Consider the following 27,439-nt stretch of genomic DNA (forward strand, 5'->3'; position numbering starts at 1 on the left):
TGATTGGTTACCACTCTGCTGTCAAAAACGTAGAGATGCTACCAGTATCGAATTTAATATCGTAAATTGAATAACTGATTAAAATATGCTATTCACGATATTCTTTATTGATTACAAAAACATTAAAAAATATAATGTACATCAGTAAAAAATAAAACTCGATTTCGAATTAATTCTTACATTATAGCAAAAAACCGGCTTACGCCTAGCATAAGTATTTTTAATAGAAATATATTGTCAATATGAGAATATACTAAAAATCTTTTCGCAGAGACTGTTTGTTATTGTTTACGAATCAATTTCACCATGGTGAATGGTTTATTTTTGTTGTTAATCGTTTAGATGTTTTTTGCTAGTTTTCCGCGAATTGGGCTATTTATGAAGGTTTAAGAACTAATAGTGTTCATTGTACAATCTCTCATTGGGAATCGTGCAATAATTTTTTTAATAAGAGTAGTATGCAATAAAAATAAGAATTTTTGAAGCTATTGTCATCACATATAACAATGAGAATTAATAGATAACAAATTGCAAATCCTGGTTGTTTACATAATAATGTAGGTACCATATGCAAACATCTATAATAATACTAAAATTGAAATATTGTGGGGCATATGATTGTATGAGTGGATTTATCTGCAATACCAAGGCTGCAACAATAGCTGAGTATTGCAGTTTGGCCAAGTTACTATTTGAGGTCAAATATAAGTATTCTTTAAGCCATGAGAAAAATTAAGTGTATATAGAAACAGGGCAGATATAGTGGAGCCCAGATTATTTAAAAAACTTTTTCGGATATAGTATAGCTTTTAAAGAGATTACAGCAACATAATTTATTAAAATGTCTCTTTTAATTACTTTTCAGTTAATTATATCGTAGTTTTCTTGTCGATAATGAATTATGTATCGAAATTTCACAGCAGTTGTTATTAAGCTTTATATAATATATAAACTTGAACACAAAGCGATAATTAAATTTGTAGTTGAAACTACTACAAGGATCACGGTACAATGACAGAACAGACTTTTTTATATCCGGCCGAGGAGTGTCAAATCGGACCTTCTCCTCAACATTAAAAAGTGTGCAATGATATCTGCACATATGTAATGTAAGTAAATAGGGGGATTCTCTTGCTCTTGCAAGATTGCAGATTGCAAAAATCCTATACCGAAATATACAAGGGCACGAGGAGCACCCGTTGCAGAATCTAGTGATATATGATTGGCTGATTCGGCCAATTTATTGTGAATGACTATTATGCATGGCTATTGTGAATTGGCGCACCTTCTGCATACAATTTTAACAAAAAAAATGTAACAAATCTTTATAATTTAAATAGAAATTACAAAATTTATTTAAAATTTACCTTCCTCAACAATTTAACATCATGACTTTATGTAAAATGACAGCTAAAACAGGGTTTCAATTATATTTCTGCGTGACATTGTACGCAAATAATCATGGGGTTTGGTCTGACATATTTTACAGGACTTGCAAATATTTTTCTGCGTGTGTTTGTTGTTGTGCGGTTGTATTAGGTGGAAAAATCTGCAATTCTTGCACCGTGCAAGGGTTTTGCAAGAGCAAGAGAATACCCCTACTGTAAATTCTATAATACCGTTATTCCTCAAAAAAGAATAACGAATTTATATAAATATGCATTAGTACCTACATACTTACATAAGTATATATTATGAATTGAGGCCTTTATTCATATAAACCGACAAAACAATGAATGTAAGTATACACATAAACATGTTCGTTTGCATATTCTTTGAATGTTGCTGAGTAAAAACGTAAACTTCGGCCCTGACTAGCATTAAAGGAAAATAACACATAGAATATACATATTTATGCTTGCATCGTATTAATTTAATTCCACCAATAAGGCTTTCAAAGTTTAAAAAATATTTGTAGTTTTTTGTGTCGAATTCAATTTTATCTATAATAGCATATCAATTATTAATGCCTTTCGAAGCGACTACTATTGCGTATCGTCTGTTCCATGATCCATCATTCCATCTTATTTAAGACATTCCTCGCCACATCGATCATATCTTTTTCTTTTGTCCCGATCGGATAGTACTTCATATGCCGCACCCAAATCTTCAAATTTCTCTGAAGCTGAGGGATCATCCTTGTTTCTGTCTGGATGCAGTTCTTTTGCAAGTTTTCTGTATGCATTTTTAATTTCATTTGTTGAGGCCGACTTTTTTACATTAAGAATTTTGTAGAAATCTCGACCCGCAAATGCGACACTTAGCAGGCAAAATGCAATTTGCACCAGCAAGATTAAGGTTAAAGTTTTCATCGTTAAGTACTCACTTATTTAATGTAGTTATTTATTTTCATATAAGATTTGATTTGATTCTTATCTTCGAGCTTTGCTGGCAATTGTGTGAATTATATTGAATCGAGTTTTTTCGTAAAATAATCGATTTTTCGGAATCGATCTTCAGTAGTCGAAGTCGATTAAGAATCGATTCTTGACATTCGACTTTACTATTAATTAAGTGAGTAGTTTCAAGTTATACATACTACATACGAGCACAAGAAAACTCGATATTCTTAATTCTTGACGATAAATTTATTAAAATGGCGCCTAGCGCTGTATGGATTTACTTTAAAAAAATAAACAACGGGTCGAATGTCCAGTGTCACCAATGTGGAAAGCAATTAAAATATAATAATAGTACGTCTAGTTAATCAAATATTTTAAATTGATTTAAAAACTTATTTTATTAAACTTGTTTAAACAATTTGAATTATATAAAAAAATTTTATATGAAATGTAATGTTCTTGGTACATTATTTATAGACAAAAAAATATAATTGTTTTTAACTATTTATGTGTTTTATTTAATCGATTTGAATTATTCATTCAATTTATGCCTTGTGATTTAATAAATACATTTTTGTCTTTTTAATTTAAAATCGATTAATCGATTCTTAGAATCGAAAAATGTAAAAAAAGATCGGAATCGAGAATCGATTCTGTAAACAATCTTTCCATCCCTAGTTCGTGGTTAGCGCTGACATCGTAAATGAGGCGCTGATTGGTTACTACTTTGCTATCAAAAACGTAGAGATGCTACCAGTATCGAATTTAATATCGTAAATTAAATAATTGACAAAAATATACTATTCACGATATGAGCCGAAATTCTTCATTGATTACAAAAACATTAAAAACAAGTAAGGAAGGGCTAAGTTCGGGTGTCACCGAACATTTTATACTCTCGCATGGTAAAGTGATCGAGATCGAGATTTCATTATCCGTCATTTACATATTTTTCAAATACCGTATTTGTGTAAAGTTTTATTCCGCTATCATCATTGGTTCCTAATGTTTATACTCGTATTATACAAAGAAGGCATCAGATGGAATTCAAAATAGCTTTATATTGGAAGAAGGCGTGGTTGTGAACCGATTTTAGCCATATTTCGTACATGTCATCAGGATGTTAAGAAAACATTATATACCGAATTTCATTGAAATCGGTCTAGTAGCTCCTGAGATATGCTTCTTGGTCCATAAGTGGGCGGCGCCACGCCCATTTTCAATTTTTAAAAAAAGCCTGTGGGCAGCTTCCTTCTGCCACTTCTTCCGTAAAATTTAGTGTTTCTGACGTTTTTTGTTAGTCGGTTAACGCACTTTTAGTGATTTTGAACATAACCTTTGTATGGGAGGTGGGCGTGGTTATTATCCGATTTCTTCCATTTTTGAACTGTATATGGAAATACCTGAAGAAAACGACTCTGTAGAGTTTGGTTGACATAGCTATAATAGTTTCCGAGATATGTACAAAAAACTTAGTAGGGGCGGAGCCACGCCCACTTTTCCAAAAAAATTACTTCCAAATATGTCCTCCCTAATGCGATCCTTTGTGCCAAATTTCACTTTAATATCTTTATTTATGGCTTAGTTATGACACTTTATAGGTTTTCGGTTTCCGCCATTTTGTGGGCGTGGCAGTGGGCCGATTTTGCCCATCTTCGAACTTAACCTTCTTATGGAGCCAAGGAATACGTGTACCAAGTTTCATCATGATATCTCAATTTTTACTCAAGTTACAGCTTGCACGGACGGACAGACGGACGGACAGACGGACGGACGACAGACATCCGGATTTCGAGCTCTACTCGTCGCCCTGATCACTTTGGTATATATAACCCTATATCTGACTCTTTTAGTTTTAGGACTTACAAACAACCGTTATGTGAACAAAACTATAATACTCTCGTTAGCAACATTGTTGCGAGAGTATAAATATAATGTACATCAGTAAAAATTAAAACTCGATTTCGAATTAATTCTTACATTATGGTAAAAATCCGGATTACGCCTGAGCATATGTATTTTTAATAGAAATAAATTGTCAATATGAGAATATACTAAAAATCTTTTCGTGGAGACCGGTTGTTATTGCTTACGAATCAATTTCACTATGGTGAATGGTTTATTTTTGTTGTTAGTCGTTTAGATGTTTTTTGCTAGTTGTCCGCGAATTGGGCTATTTATGAAGGTTTAAGAAATAATAGTGTTCATTGTACAATCTCTCATTGGGAACCGTCCAATAATTTTTTTAATAAGTGTAGTATGTAATAAAAATAAGAATTTTTGAAGCTATTGTCATCACATATAACAATGAGAATTAATAGATAACAAATTGCAAATCCTGGTTGTTTACCTAATAATGTAGGTACCATATGCATACATATATAATTATAATATAATTGAAATATTGTGGGACATATGATTGTATGAGTGAATTTATCTGCAATACCTAGGCTGCAACAATAGCTGAGTATTGCAGTTTGGCCAAGTTACTATTTGAGGTCAAATATAAGTATTCTTTAAGCCATGAGAAAAATTAAGTGTATATAGAAACAGTGCAAATATAGTGGAGTCGAGATTATTTAAAAACCTTTTTCTGATATAGTATAGCCAAAGAGATTAGAGCAATGTACGTAAGTAAGTCCATCTTATTAGTCATAGTTAACTGCTCGTAATGTTACGATTCGAAAAATTAATCGAAACATAATTTATTTAAATGTCTCTAATATGTATTGTCGGTAATGAATTATTTATAGGAATTTCATAGCAGTTGTTATTTAGCTTCATATTTGTATGTATGTATGAATTTGTCCTCAAAATTTAATGAATGGCGTGTGTGTTATGTACTAGCTTTTTCCCTTCATGACTAATCGTTATAAGTATGGCGTTGTTAAACAAATTTAACATTACATACATTTACATATGTATGTATATATAAACAAAGCATATATACACAAAGCGATAATTAAATTTGTAGTTGAAACTACTACAAGGATCACGGTACAATGACAGAACAGACTTTTTATATCCGGCCGGGGAGTGTCAAATCGGCCCTTGTCCTCAACATTCAAAAGTATGCAATGATATCTGCACATAAGTAAACTGTAAATTCTATAATACCGTTATTCCTCAAAAAAGAAGAACGAATTTATATAAATATGCATATGTATGTACCTATTTCTAAAGGCCCCAATTCAAATAAACTGACAAAACTACGAATGTGTATACACATACACATGTTCGTATGCATATTCTTTGAATGTTGCTGTGTACAAGAAAAAACGTAAACTTCATTACTAAAAGGGTATGTGATAAGGATTTATCTAAAATAGTGTACCAATTACTACTATTATTGCGTCTCGTTGAAAACTGTTTGAAGTTATTTAGAATTAGCGATAACGCCGTATCAGCAGGCCTTTGATTAGCTGCTAAATGTAATTGGATTCGAGGGAGGCACTTATAAAAGAGATTAGTGGTTAAATGCAGTTTAGTTTTCAATTTAATCTGCTTTGAATGTGTATTGTGGCAATTCACCAGTTAACTGTACATTTTTGTAACATATACTATTTATATACACACACTGAGGCACTACTGAATTGTTCATTAGGTAAATCAGTAAATACCAAAATAGTCTACACAAACTTGTTTTTATAGTTGTTATGTGCAACCGGGTAATTTACCCAGAGAATAACTATTTAAAAATTAACCAAACTCGTTCTATTAAATATAGTATAAAACATTTTCGTTCAGTGCGGTTTGTTTGTTGAGATATAAGATATAAAAAATCTTTATTTTTGTTACTAAAATAATTTTCTGGCAAGGATTAATAACGCAATGTTTTCGTTACTTCCATCTAGCAGAATGAAACTATTCTTTTGAAAGTAAGAGACGCACAGTTGTTCTGTGCCTGACGTAGCGGATGAACGGTACTTCTTTTGTATCATCCGCCGACCATCTAACGTTTCTTTCTTACTGCCTGCCTTTTCGTTCGTTTCTTATACCTTTCGCTATATTTATTACGCCCTTGAGACCGCTAAAGCAACGACAAAGAAAGTGAAATATTTCAAAAAGTCAGTTCAATTTACACAATGTCATCTCTATATTAGTTACCGAAGTATACATTAAGGCAAAAAAGCACCAGGAAATTGTAATTAAATAAATGTGTTTTATTAAGTCGGTAGGACTGTTCTTAATTACTATGCCAGATATGAGCGCGATCTGTCAACCAGTTTGTTTACAGCAGCTGCTAGTCGGTACACCCCAGTAGTGCGTAGGGATTTTTGCATAGATAAAAATATCGAACAAATAATTTGTCTCCAATTTTGTAATTCTAATCAAATTTCGTTTACGGAATCATTGCGAATGCTGAAAAAGACTTGCGGTGATTCTGTTTTATCAAAAACACGATGCTATGAGGAGTAAAAAGCCTCCAAAGACGGTCGATAGGTCGTTGAAGACATGACTCGTTCTGGACGCCCTCCGACCTATTCAACTGATTAAAATATTAAATTTTGAAGGATGTGTTACTTGAAAATCGTCAGACAATTTTTAGAGAGATGGCATGAGAGCTCGACATCTCTCGCGAGTTCGTACAAATGATTTTTATGGATATTTTGGGTATTAAACGCGTTCTTGCTCGACTCGTCTCGATAAAGCTGATTTTTTGTATCAAAAATAGTACCGTAAAAAGATCTCTTTGGAGCAAAAACGCAATGAATATCATCGATCAACCACCTTATTCACCAGACTTGGCACCGAGTGATTTTTTCTTGTTCCCCAAACTGAAATTGCCGCTCCGTGGAAACCGTTTTCAGTCGATCGAGAGATAAAACGAAATTAGCTGAAGGAGCTGAAGGCCATCCCAAAAAGGCCTATTACATCTGATGGGGATTACTTTGAAAACGACAACATAAATATTGTTTTATTTTATTCGCAATTTCCAGGTACTTTTTTGTCACAATGTATAATACACAACTACGAGTATTACGTATATTCATATGTGTATTTGTGAATACAATGATAATTAGTGATTGAATGCATGAACCTAGTAAGTGTGTGTGTATGTGTAATACATTCGATTAAAGTTCATATTTTCTTTATTTATTTTATGTGGAATGCGAATTGTAATGGCTTTGTTTGCAACTTCTCAAATGGCTTATCGCTCTTTAGTTGTTTCACATTTAAAAAATTTGTTTCGTTTTCCCATAATAAAAGTATTAAAACTCCATTGAGATCCCTCACTTACACACAGTTTTATCCATCGGTTAATCGCATTTTTCGGATCGGTTGTCCCTTGAATATTTTAATATGCCAATTCACTTGCATATGGATGTATGTAAGTATATAGATACTTATTTATTTGTATGCATGTACCGTTTATAAGGCATGCTAAAGAGTTTTATTTAAATTGCCAATTGCGATTGATAAGACAAAAATCTTCATTTACTTGCCATAATCTTTATATACCACACTCAACCTATTGATTTATGATGTTATGTATGCGAATGCGTACTTTTGTATGCAACTGAGTTTTTATTTATTTAGTACTTGAGGAGACCTTTGGGCACACTTTTGACATGGACGAGTACACAAAAACCTTATTAATTTTTTTTATTCTTAAAATCTTCCCTTTTTCCCTTGTTGCATTGACCTTTTAACTGTTTTGTAATTAGAAGTTTTATTAGTTTTGAAAAATATGAAAACCTCACGCCTCGGAATAGAGCTAACTTTTTGATATTTATTGCGATCATTTTTTTATCGGAATTATTTTATTACACATCAACAGAACTCGCACCGTTTTCATATTATTCTTTTGATGGTCTTAAAAAAAGTAATTTAGCTTTATTATAATTTCTTACAACTTTTTTGCAGTAAGAGCCAGAGCTGAGTAGGCGCACTCTGAATTTGTCTCTTCGCTTAACGAAAATACTCTACTGCTTGTGAAAATATTTTATTTTTAAGTCTGGGATAGTTTAAAGAAAAAATAAAAGAAACAAGATGTGTTGTGAAGCTTGTAGCGTTACTCAGCGGAAAGGATGGATTTTTGGTTTTGGCACTTTCTTCACCGCTATCGGCATCGCTCTGCTTATATTTTGGAACGGAATCGCAGAAAATATTATGAAAAAAGTTAGTATGCATTTTAAAAGATAAAAGAGAACGCCACGAATTATGTGTATAATTCATGTTTTGAAATACTTTCAGAATTTGGTAATTAAAGTTGGTACAGAAGGCTATGATAATTGGGTGGAAGCACCCATTCCAATTTATTTGGAATTTCATTTGTTTAACTGGAGTAATCCTGAAGAGATAAGAAACCCGAACGTCAAACCGCATTTTGTGGAAATGGGACCATATGTTTTTCTTGAGAAGCACTTGAAACAAAATATTACGTTTTTCGAAAACAATACAGTGTCATACTTTCAAAAGCGAACCTGGTTTTTCGATAAGCAGCGATCTGGTGGTTCTTTGGATGACATGGTGACAGCTGCTCATGTGATTACAGCGGTAAGTGGAAGGAGAGCCAATTGGTCATCGCGATTCTAGGTAAATTGTGTTTCTTTGTTGTAGACTGTTGCTGATCAGATGAGACATAGAAACAAACTTGTCAAAAAAGCGGTTAATTTCATGCTGAATCATGAGGGCGGTGAGCTGTATACAACAAAAACAGTGCGCGAGTGGATCTTTGAAGGATACAAGGATAGGCTTATCGATTTTTTAAACCTTTTCAATACAACAAAAATAAAGATACCATACACTCGCTTTGGCTGGTTAGTTGACCGCAATGGTTCGGCCGAATATGACGGTCTTTTCACAATACATACTGGTGTCAATGATATGGCTAATTTGGGTCGCTTGACGCATTGGAATATGAAGAATGAGACTGGCTTTTATGGTGCACCATGTGGCACCGTTAATGGCACCACCGGCGATTTATTCCCACCGCATTTAAGTTCTAAGCAAGAAATCACCATCTTTGCGACCGATGCGTGCCGTTACATGAATTTGGCGCCAAATGGTACTGTAGAAAAATACGGCATAACTGCATATAATTGGGTAGGAACGACGGAGACGCTTGATTCTGGTGAAAATTATCCAAATCAGAAATGTTTTTGCGACCCGAACGTCGAAGAATGCCCCAAAACCGGCGTTGTGGAGTGTAAAAAATGCCGGAACAATGCACCAATTTATGCCTCTTTTCCACACTTTCATTTGGCTGATCGTAGCTATCTAGACGCAGTTTCAGGGTTAGAACCGGACTCGAATAAGCACAGTTTCAACTTAGCAATAGAGCCAACCACTGGCATACCGCTGCAAGTAAATGGACGTCTACAAATCAATATGATGATCGAACCTGATAATGACTTCGAGTAAGTTTGTGTGATATACGAGTTTTTAAGTGTATGTGTATATTGTATAAATGTATGTGTTCATAGCATTTATCGTGGTCTACCCAAATTCCTGATGCCCATGTTTTGGTTCAATCAAATAGCTGTATTAGATGAGAAATTAGCCAGCAGAACGAAGGTAAGAATCTGCACTAAGTACGTCGCATAAAGTAGACATATTTGCCATTTCAGCTTGTTATGAATTTGGGAGATTATGGGTTCTATACCGGAATTGTTTTAATAACAATTGGAGCCATCTTCTTTATTGTTGCTATAGTTTTGACGTTGACTAAGCGATGGAAACGCACACCGATTGATGATGACGAGGACATGCTTACGACTTAGGTACTGTTATCGTATATCAAAAGTATAAACTAAACGAAAAACTGGGTATAACTAGTTTTATAGTATCTTCTATTGTACAAAGTCATGTTAACAGGAGCCAAAGTGCCAGCAGTTATTCCGGCTGCGAAAAGTCTGTGAATATATGCATGCTATACTTATAACAATTTACTTTGCAATTATATTAAATCGGCTGCATTTCTATTTATATTTATAGATCTTTAAATTATGTATTATAAAACGCTGAGTTGTGGTTATATATTTTTTTAATATGCAATAAATATATGATGTTATACATATATCGTTTATATGAGACGGAACAAATGCATGCTGTAATTTACTCAATCTCACTTCTATAAATATTCTTACTATCGCGCACATCAGGCTCAGAGTTTGGTTTATGTAACGGTTGTTTGTAATACCTGAAACTAAGCAAGGTAGTTATAATGTTATGTATATCGAGACGATAATGAGGGTCAGAAGAGGAATTGGTTCCAAGCAGCAACTTGGGTGAAAGTTTTGAGCTTTTCTTATGAAACTTGATACACTTAGGAGGTTGGTGATGTAGGTCGGAATCGAACTATTGCCTTAATTTATATAACCCGGTCACAAATCAAAAGACACCGCTTTTTGCACATTTCGACCTTGTTCAAGTGGGGAAAATAATGTATTTCGCAAATGTATGGGTATATTTCATAAATTTTTATTTGAAATTTGTATTTATAATAAACTTTACGCTAAACAGTGGGAATGTTTTTAGAACTAATTTAGTATGCCTTTTTAACCTTGATTGATTTCGACTTTTGTATATGGTGATAAGTTAAAAGCCAAATAATTCATTACAATTCTCTTTTAACAAACATGTGTACATATTGTATATACATCTCAGTACAATCGAGAGTGTTTGCATGTAAATAATGTTGTTAATGCGATAACAATTTCATATTGTTTAGTATTATTTAAATTGCTATTGAATATATTTAATTTATGAAACTTTTAATTTTTATAACAAATAAAAATAAACAAACGCAAAAGTTGAATGAATACATTTAAGGAAAATAAACAATTTGGGACTCGTGTTCTGTCATTCTTTTTGTGACATCCAATGGTTTTAAAGATAATTGTTAGAGGAGCAGTTATGCATTTGTGCACAGACCAGCTTGATATAACAAATTGTCCTTTTGAGCTGACACTCAGATTCACTTTGACTGGAATATTGAATTTCGTCCCGAATTGCGAATTGACCAATTATACAATATATACGTATGTACATACATATGTGTGGAGTATATATTCCTGCATTATTTGTAAAGGTAATTATGCCAAAAATATCACTTTTTGTTTTTCATTCACCTTATCATATTTAACTATAGACTTTTAAACGAGAAAAGCCTACGTAAATTTTTGTGACCTGAAATACAGAAAGATCAAACTTCACCTATTACCTTTCCACACCATACCATAAACATGCCGTATGTATATAAGTACATTTTGTTGAATGCAATAATAATAATATTTAGACATACTTATTTATAAATATACCTTCTAAAATCGTATCTCTTTACTTATGTATGTATGTATGTAAGCATGATTACCTACTACATAACGTACGGTGGGGCAAGTCTAGGCAATATTTACTTAAATGCATTTTGCATATTTAAAATCTCCAATATGTTTTACATAAATACGGTAAACTAAAAGTATTTACTCACTTACACCCTAATCGCTAAGAAACTAAAAGAGGTTAGATTGCATTACTATTGACTTATGGCTTCTCATGGATAACCAATCGACGATCAACAGTCGGCCATTCGATCAAATTGATTCGTTTTGTTCGTTCCGTGTTTTTCGTACTTTGCTTAAGCCTAAACTTCACGCACCGTTGAACTTACATATCTATATACTGTTATAGTGTAGTCGTTGCTCTCCTTTTGAAGAAAGAAGAAGAAAAAAGTAAAGAATCTCTACTCTTTCGATTCCTTCGAAGCTTTAATGTATGAAACATTAAAATAATAAAAAAATTAAAAATAAATTATAAAAAATAAAAATCGATCACAGTTGTTTGGGCGGATTTCGTATAATAGTATGCGAGTGCATAATATCTTGTTTAATACAGATATTTGTAAAATATCGATATGCACTTTGTAGTGGTTTAGTCACTTCTGTTCATTGCAATTTTATAAAAAGTGGGAAAGAGAAGCATAACGAAACAATGCATTAAAATAAAACAGTAGGAATAAATAAATACAAATTAGAACTCATGTATGACATAAGTTTTCATTTAATGTGCTACGGCGAAAATAAATATTTTCGTATCTTCATACCCAATTTCTACTTGTATTGTGAGTATTTGTGTACTATTTGTTTGCTTGTTTTTTGTTTTTAATGAATTTCTAAAAGTGACTAGATTAAAGTGTTTTTCTTTTCATTTTATAATTGAAATGAAATGAGGTCAGTTTTTTGCCAAGATATTACTTATATCTTTCGGATTTCCAGCAAATGCTATTACGTGCTTTTATATTAATGTACATACATATTTACATGTATGAAGTGGGCACATATATAAGTATATGCCACATAGGATTGATAGATTGCAGCGCCTGATTTCTTTTATCAGGCGTAACCCTCAGATCAGACCCAATTAAAATCTGACAACGAATAGTTGTATAAATTTGTTGTCCTAGAGAAAATATATCAGCACACCAGTATGAATAGATTCGTGACCTTTGCTATAAGTACGCGTATGTAGAGAAAACCCTCGCCTGCACACCTTCCCCCTAGACACTGTGACTTTTCGTAGAGAAACTTTCCGTGAGGATTATTTACTTCGTTATTCTATGTATAGTCGACGTTTGGCGTGATTTTCATTTAGGAATAGAAAGTAACACCTGAACAAAAGAAATCGCAAAAGATCTTACGCCTCCTGTACTTATGCATACCTCTTTTGTTTCAGCTTTGTGATGGACTGGGTGCACCAAGTGCCAAATTGCATTTACATATATTAGCCTAGTGCCACTCGCCGGTGTGTTAGAAAGAGCCGTCAATTTTGACGTTTACTCTTCCATACTTTTGCAAAGTTTCGCGTTTCCATTCGGAGTCTTATTTTAACTCTGTTTGAAAGGTTGTTGGCAACTGGAGTCATTACAGATTTCAAATTTAAGAATTGTAGCTTTTATGGTGCTTCATAATTGCTGGATCCATGACATAGTTATTTGCCTCTGCCATTTGCATGGGTAGAGGTGGAAGTTTGTCATTGGGATGGCGATGGCTTCCCACTGATTTTCGGCCTTTTCCGGTGACCAGCTGCAGTGTCGATGCTGTTGAGGTTGTGCTTTTCGTGCTGGTGTTTGCAGAAAGTGGAGTGCTTAGCGTTGACATTGTTGTGCTTGTTGATGTCGCGGCCGAGACCATAGCTGAGGACGAAGCTGAGATCGTATTTGCCGCTTCATTTGCAACGAAAGCTTCAGGATTAGTTGTCAAGTTCTTATGCACCGGTTTGCTGTTGTTGATTTGATTTGCAGACACCGTGGAGACTCGACCACTGCTTGTTGATGCTGCATTGGTGTTTACATTTCGCATTGCAACAGTTGTAGATGTGCGATTCGCTTTTGAAGCGGCAAATACTTTGGTCTGTTTTAGTAATGACTGATCATTGCAGAGCGCAGAGATAAGTGGTAAATCCAAGTGTTTGCTTTTTTCACGCAGTACAGCAATATCGAGTGGATTAGTAGGGACGTTGTTTCCGTGACCGACATTGACATTGTCACCGTTGGTTTCTTTCGACTTCATGTTTCCAGCAGATGTGATAGCTTGTCGATGGGCAGCCGCCGCACTCGCTTGAAGATGTGCTAAGATACTGCCGCCATTATACGATATGGGGTTCGGTTTTGGCCGTTCGCCCGCCCATTGCGCACCGCTCGAAGTACGAGTCATATTGTTGACACTCTGATTGGTATTCAATGTGGGCGGTTTCCTTGGCGGCAAGTGATTGCGAATCGTCGATGAACGTTTGGACGATACTGTGCTGGTTGCAGTTGGTTTTGAGGGAACTGTGAAAGGAATACTTATTAAAATTATACGAAACTACAGTATTAGTAATTATAATTGATGGCACTCACTTGGTGGCGGCTTTTCAGATGGAGTAGGTATCGGTGGTTTCTTTAAGCGTCTGTTTACATATGGTGGTGGTGGAGGAGGGGGCATGCGTTTCATTTTTGGAAGAGAGTCAATTGAATTTAATATATTGTCATCTGAACGTGAACGTGAACGCGCAAATAAATTTGTTGCTCCCGTACCGGGTACTGTCAATGCGGCAGGATGTAGTGGAGGCGGTGGAGGTGGCTCATACGTAGAGCATAAGCTGGCCATGGATGGACTGTAAAGCGGCGAATATGTGCTTGGTAGTTGCACATATGTGTCTGATAAATTCTGGGTCGACGCATAACGTGAATGCGTGGATAATGCTAACGGCAAGTAAGGTGTGCTTCGATAGATCGCGTGTCCCTTACATGTCTCCCAAGATCCAACATGTGCCCTGCCTGTGTGATAAGCTAAGTACTGATGGTGATGCGGGAGTGGTTGGGGTGGCGCTTGCGCCATGGCCGCATATATTGAACTTTGTTTAGCATCTAGATACTCTTGCTGACTCACTGCAGGATCTTGGATCGGGTATATAACATAGTCAACGTCGCTGTAGAGCTGTTGTTGGTACAGCTCGAGTTGTTTGCGTGCTAGCTGATTACCATAAACTCCTGGTTGTGATGGTGGAGGTGGTGGCGGTGGTTGACGCGGTATATTTGGGGGTGGTGGTGGTAAAAACTGTCGATGCTTGATCACTGGTAATATAACACAAGTTCGTGGTGTCGGCTTAATTTCTGGATAAGGTGGTGGTGGTGGTGGTGGTTGCTGATGCAACGATGACATGCTGCTGTGTCCGCCATGCAATCTATAAGGAACAATTGGTATACCAATTGTGCTTGGGATGACGCCAGCTCCGGTGGCAGCAACAGCAGCAGCCGCAGCATGTGCCATTGCCGCTGCAGATATGGATGATTGTCTTGTAGCTGAAGCCGGAGGATTGTTGGCGTTTAGTGAAACCTGCGACGCACTGATGTAGTGAGAGTTATGTACAGAATGCTGTGAGAGGTGGCTTGACATATGTTGGCTGGAAATGGAACCTGTTGTGGACGCAGACGATGAGCAATGCGTAGGAGCAGCATAACTGGGCTTCTGATTATCACTAATTACACTGGTATGGGCTTTAAGAATGTTTATTTGTGGTCGAGTGGTAATGAAACGAGCAGTAATTTCTTCCGTTTTTAAAGAGCTCATAGATCCTGCAACCGAAGAAAAAACACTGCTGGAATGATTGAGAGAAGAGGTGCTGGATTCTACTGATACCAGCGAGGTGGGACGCGGTTTATCCGAAGACGGATATGGTGGAGGGTCACGACGTCGAACGGCTGGTGCCGTTGGAATGGGTGCACGTGATACTGATGTACCCACTGGATTTGTGTTTACCTCATTTGGAATGATTGGCGATGGCACTTTGGAAAAAGTTGTAGCAACTGTAATGCTTTTGATATTATTGATGGGCTTTTGTGTTAAGGGAGAACATACTGGAGGCCCACAAAGACCAGTCTTTTCATGTCGTGCGTGATATGGCGGTGGAGAACGCATTGGTAAGTTGCCAAGGCCCGCTAAATTCGTTGTATGCTTCATGTTATTGCTGTCGATACGTTGTGGGGGTGCTGGAGGATCCGTCGGTATTAAATCGTTAATTAAATCTTCAACATTATCATCATCGGTTGGGGCAGTATCTTGATGCCCCTGAATGTATGATTCCCCTTTGATGGGCAACGGCAAGGTAACATAATCGCAGTCTGAATCTAGTGTACTTGACACCGTCTTACGATTGGGATATGTGCCGCGACCAACTATTAAGTCGGTTAATTCCTCTGCTGAAAGAAGATTATGCTTATTGTCGGTTGGGTCGCTGCCATCTCCTCGGAAGGAGCCACTTGTGCTTACATTTGAGTCTGAGCGTAAACGGAACTCTTCATTCTTAATGCGTTTACCATGGTAATTTCCACCATCGACTGAGTCCAAATTGGGATGAATTTCATGCAAATTATTGACATTCGCCTCCACTTTGGTGGGCTGAAAAATACTTATTCCATAATGGGAGCTCTTCTCAGACTCGGCTATCTCAGACGATTGTCCGGTCATTTCGCTACTATGCATTGTGTATACACCTGAAGTTTCAGTGGGTGGAGCACCGTGGGCCAATGTATATACACCAGAAACACTCTCGTTTTCATCGCGACTGGAAGATGCAAAATCGTGTTCAATACAAGTTGATTCCGCTTCACTGAGGATGGAATTTTGAGCGGTGTGACTAAAGCCCAATTCAAGGCTACTGGATGTAGAATTTCGGCGCTGCATTGGAGTTGAATTGATTATGGAATTCACCGCCAACGATGTTAACGTATTATTTGTGGAGTCTGAGTTGGGTAAAACCACGACAGTACTACAGGTCGATGAACACTGGGAACCAATGTTGTGCTGCGAACTGGGCGAGTCAGTGGCAGTAGAAGAGTCCGCTGCTCGTTGCGATGCCTGATTGGAACTGCTGCTAGAAGAGTTTCCCGCTGAATTGTGACTTCGGTCTGGTGATTCATCACCGGAGTTTGCGGAATTCGAGTGTTGCTTTTTCCGTTCCTGACGTACGGATAGTGCCACTAATTGTTCCTCCAAATCCTTCAATGAGACCTCACCCACGGATGAAGTCTGTCTACTAATGCTCGGATGATCAAGTAAATGTGCCAATGCTAGACTCTCTGTGGACGGTGCCGCAATTGGTACAGGTGGTGTGTTTATCATGATTTCAACTTCATCTTCAGAATGAACGCGGTCACTCACTATGCCCGAAGTGGTGTTAGAGCTAGTGCTCGAAATTACGGATATGCGCTGGTCGCTTTTATTTTTGTATGGCAAGTGTAAACTGCGTGAATATGTGTAGCAGGCATGAAGACAATCACTCTCTTCCTCTTCACGCTTAATGACTTCTTTTAGACGAGCCGCAATCTTCATGCTGAACTGATGAGTTTCACGGCACAATGTTAAAAGCATTTTATTCTTTTCGTCCGAGGTAGCATAAAGCAGAATTTTGCAATCTCCAGAACGAATTTCGAACTTTTTCCGTTCGAACGATAGCTTGGTAATACTAGGCCATAAGAATGTGGTTTGTTGCTGAGGATTTTCAAAGGAACTGAAAATTTTTATGCCCTTTGAATAAACCACAAACCACGAACTGCCCAAACCACTTTCGTTTTTCGTAGAACGCATCCTGAAAATGTGCGCATTGACGCACTCATGCACAAGACTGGCCTGCTGAATGTAATGAAGCTCTGCGTCGGCCGTTGACATGCCACGATATTCGCGATGGCAGGCCTGCAAAGCACTCATTGCCCAAATCGTGCGTAGCTCAGCAGGCAGATAATCATTGAAGTTAAAATATTCCTTTGTAGAGATGTTCGTCGTCGTATGAGCCAGTGCCGAAAGAGAGGTGCTCGAAGAAGTCGACGTTGTTGGTGGAGTGCTGGAAGAACATTCACGATTTATAGAAGACATCGACGAAGAGGCTGAAAACGAGGCGGCCATAGCTCCAAGACTACGCTTTAAGCTACCACTGATAGGGAAAACTGATGTGGACGATTTTGGTCCTATTAGTTCTTGTAGATCCGTATTTGCTGATGAAGTTGTGACATTTTTTGTGCTTAGAAAATTGGACAGTCGAAGAACACGGTCATTATCATTGCCTGGAGGTTTGTTGATTTTCGGCAATGTCGTTACAATTCCAGTTGCCGGTTCAGTTTTCGGTAAAACTGTCGTTTCTGTTATTGTTTTTGCCGTTATGTCGGTATTTTTTGCTGTTAGGTTTGAGACTTCACTTGTATTGACTGTGGAATTGGTAGCATGTGGAGAAAGCTGGTTTAGGTGGTTACACTCCGTGGGTTCACCATAATTGCTTTCTCTCAATAACAAGGATTTTAAAGTTGTGGGTCCACTTGTTTGTGTTGAATTTGGTGCATCACCTAAATCAGCTTGTAATGCTAATCCGGCGAGCAATATCATTGACTGTTCTGAATATTCTTTAGGCGTTTCCCGTTGTAGAGCATTGTGTTTTAATTGCAGGTAGTAATTATGGCGGGATATCTCATCTTTCAATATAAACGGGCTCTCGATATAAAATTGAACACGAAAGTGTAATTCCAGGAGAGGTCGTCCATTTGCGTCGAGGCCCTAGAAATATACAATTTAGTTAATATAAAGTAAACCGAAAAACATGTCATCAACTTACGTGTGTGTGTGACGAGCGCCAACTTTTCGGGCCGTATTTGGAGAGTTTGCTCTCCGGATCCGCAAACATGTATTCGCCATCTGTAATTGGAATAAATATCAATTATTAGACATTCAAAAGTTTTTCATACAAAAAATATTTTTTTGTTTTAATTTTTTCTAAAATATTCTCTAATGATTGGAATAATTCGGTTTTTATCAGGGGATATTCGGTTAATTAGGTCGATGTTTAGAGACGAATCCAATATATTGGAGTTCAGAGACAAGCTTTAATTTCGATTTCTTTACGACGCTTTCTTTGGACGCTTCATTTTCGCAATAGGGCCCAAATCTAGCTCCCTCCGTTTGCTACCCTACTTGAACCAAGCACATACGCTGCCATAGCATGGTGAAGCTGGCATGTCGGAAAGCAGCTGCATCGTGCAATCGTCCATCGTCCGGCGCATGTTTGTGAGTATGAATTGCCCATTTCAGCATTCCTGTCTGAGAGCATGCACTACCTACATATACATACACACACATGCTGTACATGGCATCTACCCGAGTAGAAGTGTATATACTATACATACATACATACATACGTACAGATGCACAAGTCGTTTTTTTAATTTATTTTACTGATTCCGCGGGTTTGGCTGGAATTTGAATTTCTTTTCGTGGCATTTACTTACACCTCTTAGTATTTGCTGCGTCTTGCATTTGTATATGCATATGTATGTCCATCCGTACATGTATGTGTGTTCCTTACTTTTTTATCAACGAAAATAGTTGTTTGGTATGAAATGCCATATTTTTTACTTTGTTTTGTTACTATTTCTTACGTCGGGCAGTTCGTGTTTTTATATACATACATACATACATACATATTTCAATTTTATTTTATTTGTTCCGTACACTTTTTTTATAAATTATTATCATATCTTCTTTGAATGTATGGATGGAGTCGCGTCTGCTGCTTCGTGTTGCTGTGTGTGTGCTTCCATGATTCTTGTTGTTTTCGCAATCGCCACATACCAACATCAGCATTTTCTCTTCCATTTATTGTTAATGGTGCATAATCATTATCGGCAGGTAGCGGCCGTCAAGATAGTGGCGACTAAATAAAGAAGATTCGACAATAGCAACAACAACAACACTAACAACATAATATTTTATATCCTTGTTGCGGTCGTTATTGTTTTTATTCCACTTTATATATTTCTCTTGATTTTCATTAGTCAATTTTTGTTTGGTTTTGTAGCTGGCGATCGCGTGCAACCGATAAACATCGGAAATTAAAATTCCTCTCTTATGGCTTCAACTTGAGATATTTGGTATACCTCTTTCAGACGTTGGCAGCGGTTACCTTCTGCTGCTGCTGCTTTTGATATTTACATATAAAATATTATATTTTAAGGTCTTTCCTTCTGAACACCTTATCACTCGCAGATGTGCATATGTATGAATAAGATGATACGTTCTTTTTTCTCCACAAAGTGATGTACTATAATTCAATAATTCTTTGTGCACAAGAGGATTGGATATATACTTTATTTTTATATACTACTAAACTGTACTAAATTATAATTGGGTATGTGGCTAGTGTATCTCAAGGTTAGATAAATTTTTCTAAGCCAGTGATGTTAGGATTCCAATAAAATTAATTAATTTTGGCACGTTGAAAGAAGCTTTCCCAAAAGGTGCTACGAAGAGCATGGTAAATCATGCACGAAAAGAAATATGCTTTCGTATTTCCTAAAGACTCCTTTGACCTTAGCAAAATATTCAGATATCATCATTATAGAATAACCACAACAAGTCTATTACCTCCAGTCTTTTAAGTCGTAGCTTTTGAATAAAAAAAGTTCCGATATGTTCGATGCCTTACCGAATCACTGTCTTGTCTCTTGAAGAGATTTAACACAAGCGCTGCTCACTCATGAACAGTGGTCAGTGGGTGAGGGGCCGCGGGTAACCATACCGATACTTTATCGACGAGTGCAGCGTCCGATAAGGTATGAAAAAATAAAACTAATAAACATAAACCAGTATTTTGAAAAGGTGATTACAACGCACCAACGTCGCCTAGTCCAGCTAGCGATCAGCTCGACTATGCAACACCGTAGCAGCCGGCAAGCACGGCAGATTGAGCGGCCATTGGAAGCTTGTTATTGTTGTAGCTTTGAGCAATGCATTTGGTTGGTGTTTACGATGCAGCGATGTTACTTGGACAAGTGCAGCAGCAGAGAAGGGTCGCAGACGCAACCCGATGCTTATTTTACCTCATTAATTCTAGAGATCCATCCTTTGGTATGTGATCACATACACACACAAACCTAATATATAAATATATATAAATGTATGTATGTTCTCATCTTAACCCGTATGCATACGCTTATGCCAACTGCCAGTGTGCCTGGTCAAGGCAAGAAAAACAGTCACTGATTCAAAAAGCTCCACAAAAATGCTTCATAAAAAGCAGAAACACATAAAAATGCTAAAGACACAACAAATATTGTTCAATAAAGCAGCCAGCAAGTCAGCACGGCGATGGTGAGGTATTACGAAGCAACGTCCACAGCTCGGCGAGTGTGAGGAATGCAGCAACAGCCGGCGGCAAGCGGTGAGCGGTGGAATGATGGAGTGATGGCGGCAAGTGGAAGGCCAAGGGCAGTCGGGGTTAAGGCAGGGGGACAAAACTGGCAATTGGCAGCGGACACAAGACGCGTGTTCAGTAATTCAGGTAGCAGTTGCGCGCACTGCCATAACACGAGAGCGCTCAGGCCAGCGCACGGACGGACGTCCGCCGATGGCTGATGGTCGCTAGTCGATAGTCGTTGTTACTGGTGGTGGTTGTTGAATTGTCGACTACGACGACGGCGGCGATGACGACGCTCTGTTGCCAACACAACCAGTAGCCGCAGAAGCAGCAGCCGTGGCTACATGCTCGGAAAACGAAAGAGAATGGACGCACACCTCTGAGCCGCAAGAACAAAATCGTGAAACCATAAATGCAGGCAGGCAGACCGGCAAGTAGCAGCTATGCATGTATGTACATTGAAAACGGAATGAAGACAGGAACATAAATACAAATCCCGAAACAGCTTAGGAATGTTGACCAAACTGGCTGTAGACTGTAGGCAGTTGGTTTCCACTGTGACTGCAACGATTGCGGCGATTATAAGGCGCAGATAGGGGCGGAGCGTCAGTGAGGATAAATGTAGGTACCAGTTGGAAGAAGGTCTGTAGATGTAAATGTGCACATGCACACATACACATGCTTGTACAGCCATGGCTAGTTGTGTGTGCAGCAACACACTTACGCTTATGCTCATATCTGTGACGTTCGCCACCAATCCTTAGCTTAAAGTTGAATTGCGAATGTTATGGTAGTGGCAGCATGCAGCTGGATGTGGTAAAAGTACGTCCATTGCACAGACACAGGAATGCAGCGCATCGGTGGCAACGTGCTTCAGAAGCACAACACTTGCAACATGCAACATTTTTGGTTGAACAAGAATAAATATGATAAATAAAGCATTGATTACATGCGCGTGTCATTTGTCGTTCATATATACACATATGTACATATATGTATGTGTGTGTGGCAAGTAAAAAAATTCCATTAAATGATTTTCAAAGGGAGCAAATATAAAATTATTGAAAGAGTGAAAAGTATATACTATATTTAGTATGTTAATAGCAAACGCATAAAGGAAAATTGCTTGATGTTTTTTATACTATAATTTTCGTCTGAAAATAATATTTCAATTATGATCTTATTAAAAGATTTTTTGTTATGTATTAATATGGCTTAGATAGGATGGGACTTTTGAAAATTCTGAAATGTCTATTTTAATCAATTTACAGAACTCAACTATATTTGTGCCAAATTTTATATTTTTCCCGATAATATTGTATAAGATTAAATATTATTTCTTAACAAAGAAGTAGCCGAAATATGTGGTTATTCTAATAATTGAAAAATTCCAAAAAAACGGTAGACAAAACTCATTCTCATATACATACATATGTATGTGGCATATACACATGTATGTTCATATTATGTGGAGGATAGGTGATGTTATGTAAAACTTACCGATGAGCACCGCCAAACCGAACAATTCTGTATCGAGCATGCCTTGTGCTGCAAAATGTAGGCATGTTTGTGTGTACACTTCTCTCACCCGACTCTTTGCATCGACTAGGAAGTATAAAGTTTTGGGTTGCTGATTTCCCAAAAGTCTGCAAAAAAGCATAACGATGTATCAAGTCACATTCTAGGTTTACATTGATAAACGAGAAGTAATAATGCAAGCGAGAGATATCCATGCAAGCGATTGAATATAACTGCTGTAACACACCTACCTTAGGGCCAAAAAGCGTGATCCTGGTGATAGTTGTTCGGCCGATGACGCGCAAACTTCTAAAGGCGCGCTGACAGTGCAAAACGCTCGCATGCTGCATCATTACTTAAATGCAACAAGCCCTTCCGAAATATCTTTCTGTAATCAATCAAACGCAAGATAATTAATTTTATTACTTACAAATGCGGTTGGTTAAATACATATGTGTATGGTGCGTGTAAGTTGTTGTTGTTTTTGGGGGTTTCTTTGTCAAAAAGTACGTAATTTGTAGGTTTACAAAAAAGGAAAGTCGAAGACAGACGATCGCTGTGGACCACCAAAGGAGAGATCACGTGCCCACCCATCGCCTGCTGCGCTAATAAGCACAAGTTCATAGAAATTTTGAATTAAAACCTAAAGCACACAACAGCCTCGGATGAGACTCGACTAAAAGCGTAAGCGGTTTCTACCCCAATAAAGAAGAAGAAGAATCCCAGTCTCAACATACCTTTCCTGACTACTATTATAACTCCTTCTTAACGCCTCATGTTTCAACGATTTCTAAATTTATTAGAACTAATTCGCCGACAAATAACCCGAGTTCTAACGCATACATATACCAGTTAATGCATATTTGCATGTGTATAAATTAAACAGCTCCCCGTTGCTACTCTCTCCTTGGTGTTGCCCATATTCGTTGAATAATAACTTCAAATAATTAATTTATATGCACGAATATATCTTTATGTATGCATGTATATACATATGTGTATATATGTATGTGTGTGTAGGTATGGCTTCTTGCGTGTAACTTTCTTTGAGACCATCGCTCGAAGGGTTTGTCGCTTAAGTCTTTTGTTATTGATAAGTGAAATTTCGGTAAAGCGTACATAAATAAAGTATTTGTAAATTTACCTGCATGTATGTATGTAAGTAGGTAAGTAAGTATGTAAAACAATATGTTAACGCATACGTTCTCTTATTACATTATTAGAGCTGACAAGAAATCAATATCCCATATCAAAGTATTCACTTTTGACAAGTGCGTTAGCGTTTAGTGGATTACAAATATCACAAAAAAATAAAAAATAAATAAAACACTTTTTCTAAAAGTCGTCGACTCAAGGTAAACAATATCTAATTCGAGTGCACTTCCGCGGAGCAGAGCTACCCATAATGGTCGTAGTTCCACAGACAGACACCAAGTTGCACACCCCAAAAAGGGGACGTAAGACATATGTGAATACATGGTTTTTTAAAACTGGCGTTAAATGGAACTTTAAAATATTTGCCAAAGTCTATACATGTGTACATGTGTACATGTTTACGTAATGTAAGCCAAATACATAGGCATCTGTTGATTGAAGGAATGCAAATGTGTAAATAAATATGTATATTGTTCAGAGGGCATTGTTTAACCAACTTAAGGTGTGCTCTGTTTTCGTGTCACAGGCCGGATGGGCTAGGCCAGCTAATAAGCCGTTCAATATCAAATAGATTTAATTAGTTGCATTGATATTAAATTACATGCGTAGCACACATGTGAACCCCTGAAATCCCAGGCTATTGTTCTCGACTCTGCCGTTTAGTAGAACATTTATATACTAATGATTACGTATTTGTTCGTCTCTGACCTTCAGTCGGATATAACGAAAGAGGAAGTCCGGCCAACGAAACGGCAGTACTTCAAAACGTTCGATCGTTTGCGAGACTCAAATCAGAGTAAAGTGCCGAATGCAAATATAAGAATTGAATTGCCTGGGTATCTGCTAAATCTAAATAAAGCAATATGAAATCTTTTGGGAAGGAGGTGGTTGTATGTGCATACGCCTGTATTATTCAGGGCTTACCTCCACTGCGCCAAAGGCAAGACTTATTAAACGACACCTAAACCGACTGTGTTTGCCGCCAATTTTTGCTAATGGCTGCCATTTGCATTATGTAACAACTGCGGATACAAATATAAACACCTGATTAAAATGGGTTTCGATCTCCTTTTAATATTGTCTACAAAGAATATTTACACCCATATTTACATGCATTCGGAGTTGAAATAAATAGCGTAAATATACAGTTTATACTTCTAATTATTATGTGAAATATGGCGCACATTTTTCGCTTAGGAATTTGGAATAAATACTCGTGTTGTCATCTTCGCGTGCATTTGAACATTTTTGCTTATCACTTCACTGCAATATCTGTTTCTTCATATGTACATACATATATGTATGTATATAATATGTACATTAGCACAAATTTAGAATTGTCCATTGAAAGAAAATCAACTTTAATTAAAAACGTTAGAGCGAATAGGTGTGTTGTGCGTTGATTTCACCTTTCTACATTTGTATCCCTTTATCTGTATGTATGTATGTGTGTGTTTAAGTGTTTGTGCATTCTCCTTTGTAGCCGCTTTATTGTTTTTCCGTTCGGCTCGCATTCCAATTGACTTAGTGTCTAATGAGGCAAACGCAATTTCATTCAACAAACACATACACACTTATAAACCCATGTACATACATACATATGTAAGTATGTACATATGTATGTGCGAATTAAATGAGTGATCCAACACCCACCGACGATTATCACACCAGTGGACGGCGGCCAGCAGACACATAAAGAATTCGGCTACTTCAGCAATGAAAAGGCAAATTTTGGCATCGAATTTGTTAAATGAAAATTGGCGAGCATTGTTGTTGCTGCAGAGGGTGATGATGGTGCATATCAAGAATACTTGAGGCTAATGCTAAGGCCGCTGCTGCGCAAAATTGCACTACTGCAGGGTAAGCAATCTTGAGAAGGATTTAAATACACACAACACACACACACACACTGGAGCATGCTCGGAATGTGGGAGTACACATTTTGCCCCTTCTCTCGCTGCAGTAATCGTTGCTATTCGCCTTATTAAATCTTCTCTTCGATAGCGTTCGTTGTTATTTTCTTGCATTGCATTGTTGTTATTGTTTCGGCCGTTGCTATCTCAATTCGCATATATTTTGTTGTTGCTCGAAAGAATGTCATGCCATTTTTGTTGTGCTTCGCTGTGCCTCCATTCTCCACTTCGCCGTTTGAGCACACACAGCAAGAGATAACGACAAACATGCACACACACACCCCTTTTGTCAGTCAGCACTTGAAAACCGAATGCGAGAGAATCACCGCGGCTCAAAACTCCAACCGCACACACACACACTCACACAAAGATATATCTATGCGCTGAGGAACCGAACCGATCGTGGAGTGGCGCGCGCTTTCTGGCGTCTTCGCCATCGTTGGGGCTTGTGACCGCCTTTGAGTGTATCTGTGTGTTTGTGTGTGCGTGTGTGCGCGCGAGTATGGGTGCGTCTGCTATGTAAGTGCGTATTTAGAGAACGCAACGTGGATTTTCAACTAGATTCTATTGGATTTCTTTCCCCATTGTCACAATCATTTCTAACCAGAACACCACGGTGCAGGCCAATTGCAAAGCTTTACTTGCATGCACATACATACATACATACTAGACATACATACATATGTATGCATATTATATGATATTTGCATTATAGCTATTTGTTGTGGTTTGTATACAGATTGTTGTAAAATAACAGCACATTCACCGCACTCAATCGAAGTGACCGCCGTTCATGCAACAAATACATGGCCCCGCACAGTTCATGGGATGTTCAAAATCATTGAATACGATCAACGAAATCTCCGAATTGCCTTTTCACTTATTTTGATTATCATTTTTATTTCCATTATTATTGCTGTTGTTGTTGTGGTTCAATTGTTGTGTTGGTCACAAATATCGCCGAGTATTAATATGGCACATTCTTGACTGATTAGTAAGCGAACTTTGCACAACCACCTCATAATTTCATACCAACACACACACACACACATACATACATACATATATACTTGAATACATATGGTACATACGTACATGCATGTAACTATTATATGAGTATAAGTAATTAGTATCCAAATAACGATCGCGAAACACTTCCAAGTCGACCGCCGTTACCTTTCGTCTCGAACGCAAATGCTGTGAGATCACTTATCACTAATTTAAACATTCCACAATTTGCTGAAATTATTCGCATATTTATCCATAGTTATACTTATTTATACATATATGTGCATTTGAACGAACTTATTCGTGTAATTTCGACATGAAAACATACTTTCTTTCGACACGGTATTTCAGCTCACTAGTTTGCCTAAATCAGCATGAAGAAACTGTCAAGTTGTTACGCTTTGTCGTCTCTTCTCCGTTTGCCCGACTTTAATTCATTTATTTCGCTAACTTTTTCCACTCAATCGCTCCAGTATCTTTGTAACCACTGATAACTTCACTTCACGTATTCCTATATATCTTGTGGAACATTTCTGGTGAGTTTGTTTCCTTTTCTAAACTTTTTTGTTTCAGATTTTTTTTTTTGTATATATTTACAGAAAAGTAATTTTTTAGCTCAAACGTATCGAAATCTTGACCGCTTCGCTCAGCACCATAAACCGAACTGAACCAAACGCCCTGCGAAACCACAATTTTTCTCCGTCTCCGCCATACGAAGATTCCTGACCCTCTCTGTGCTGAGCAATCGAGCATTTAGCTCGTATACCTGTTTGTGCCAGCTACACTTTTGCTTCACTGTGCCTGCGTGTGTGCATTTGTGTGAGACGTATCGGCGAGCCG

The 27,439-nt window shown here is 37.3% G+C and overlaps 2 protein-coding genes across 7 annotated transcripts; one reads left to right on the forward strand and one right to left on the reverse strand.

Moving 5' to 3' along the window:
* The first annotated feature begins 4,480 nt into the window (after positions 1-4,480).
* LOC120767348 (protein croquemort) lies at positions 4,481-10,361 on the forward strand. 6 transcript variants are annotated; one of them, XM_040093308.1, is made up of 6 exons: positions 4,481-4,700; positions 8,211-8,465; positions 8,541-8,843; positions 8,907-9,706; positions 9,773-9,863; positions 9,917-10,361. In XM_040093308.1, exons 2-6 carry the CDS (start codon positions 8,337-8,339, stop codon positions 10,067-10,069), a joined length of 1,476 nt encoding a protein of 491 aa, XP_039949242.1. In that variant the 5' UTR covers positions 4,481-4,700; positions 8,211-8,336; the 3' UTR covers positions 10,070-10,361. The 6 variants fall into 6 exon arrangements, with proteins under 6 accessions (XP_039949242.1, XP_039949245.1, XP_039949244.1 ...); XM_040093311.1 differs by lacking the exon at positions 4,481-4,700 and adding an exon at positions 4,793-4,976; XM_040093310.1 differs by lacking the exon at positions 4,481-4,700 and adding an exon at positions 4,793-4,972.
* Positions 10,362-10,747: 386 nt separating this feature from the next.
* LOC120767346 (protein expanded) lies at positions 10,748-27,240 on the reverse strand. The gene is made up of 6 exons (XM_040093304.1): positions 26,928-27,240; positions 22,775-22,911; positions 22,506-22,651; positions 18,429-18,508; positions 14,185-18,370; positions 10,748-14,115 (listed from the first exon to the last, which is right to left on the reverse strand). Exons 2-6 carry the CDS (start codon positions 22,864-22,866, stop codon positions 13,223-13,225), a joined length of 5,397 nt encoding a protein of 1,798 aa, XP_039949238.1. The 5' UTR covers positions 22,867-22,911; positions 26,928-27,240; the 3' UTR covers positions 10,748-13,222.
* Positions 27,241-27,439: the final 199 nt, after the last annotated feature.

This window comes from Bactrocera tryoni, chromosome 2, assembly GCF_016617805.1.
Source record: "Bactrocera tryoni isolate S06 chromosome 2, CSIRO_BtryS06_freeze2, whole genome shotgun sequence".
NCBI classification, from domain to species: Eukaryota; Metazoa; Arthropoda; class Insecta; order Diptera; family Tephritidae; genus Bactrocera; species Bactrocera tryoni.

Excerpts from the sequence above, each read along its gene's own strand:
- LOC120767348 (XM_040093308.1), top strand. The coding sequence starts at position 8,337 with ATGTGTTGTGAAGCTTGTAGCGTTACTCAGCGGAAAGGATGGATTTTT. Across the intron at positions 8,844-8,906 it reads CTGCTCATGTGATTACAGCG|ACTGTTGCTGATCAGATGAG; the intron begins GTAAGTGGAAGG and ends TCTTTGTTGTAG. Across the intron at positions 9,864-9,916 it reads AATTAGCCAGCAGAACGAAG|CTTGTTATGAATTTGGGAGA; the intron begins GTAAGAATCTGC and ends TTGCCATTTCAG.
- LOC120767346 (XM_040093304.1), bottom strand. The coding sequence starts at position 22,866 with ATGCGAGCGTTTTGCACTGTCAGCGCGCCTTTAGAAGTTTGCGCGTCA. Across the intron at positions 22,652-22,774 it reads TCACGCTTTTTGGCCCTAAG|ACTTTTGGGAAATCAGCAAC; the intron begins GTAGGTGTGTTA and ends GCTTTTTTGCAG. Across the intron at positions 18,509-22,505 it reads CGGTTTGGCGGTGCTCATCG|ATGGCGAATACATGTTTGCG; the intron begins GTAAGTTTTACA and ends TTCCAATTACAG.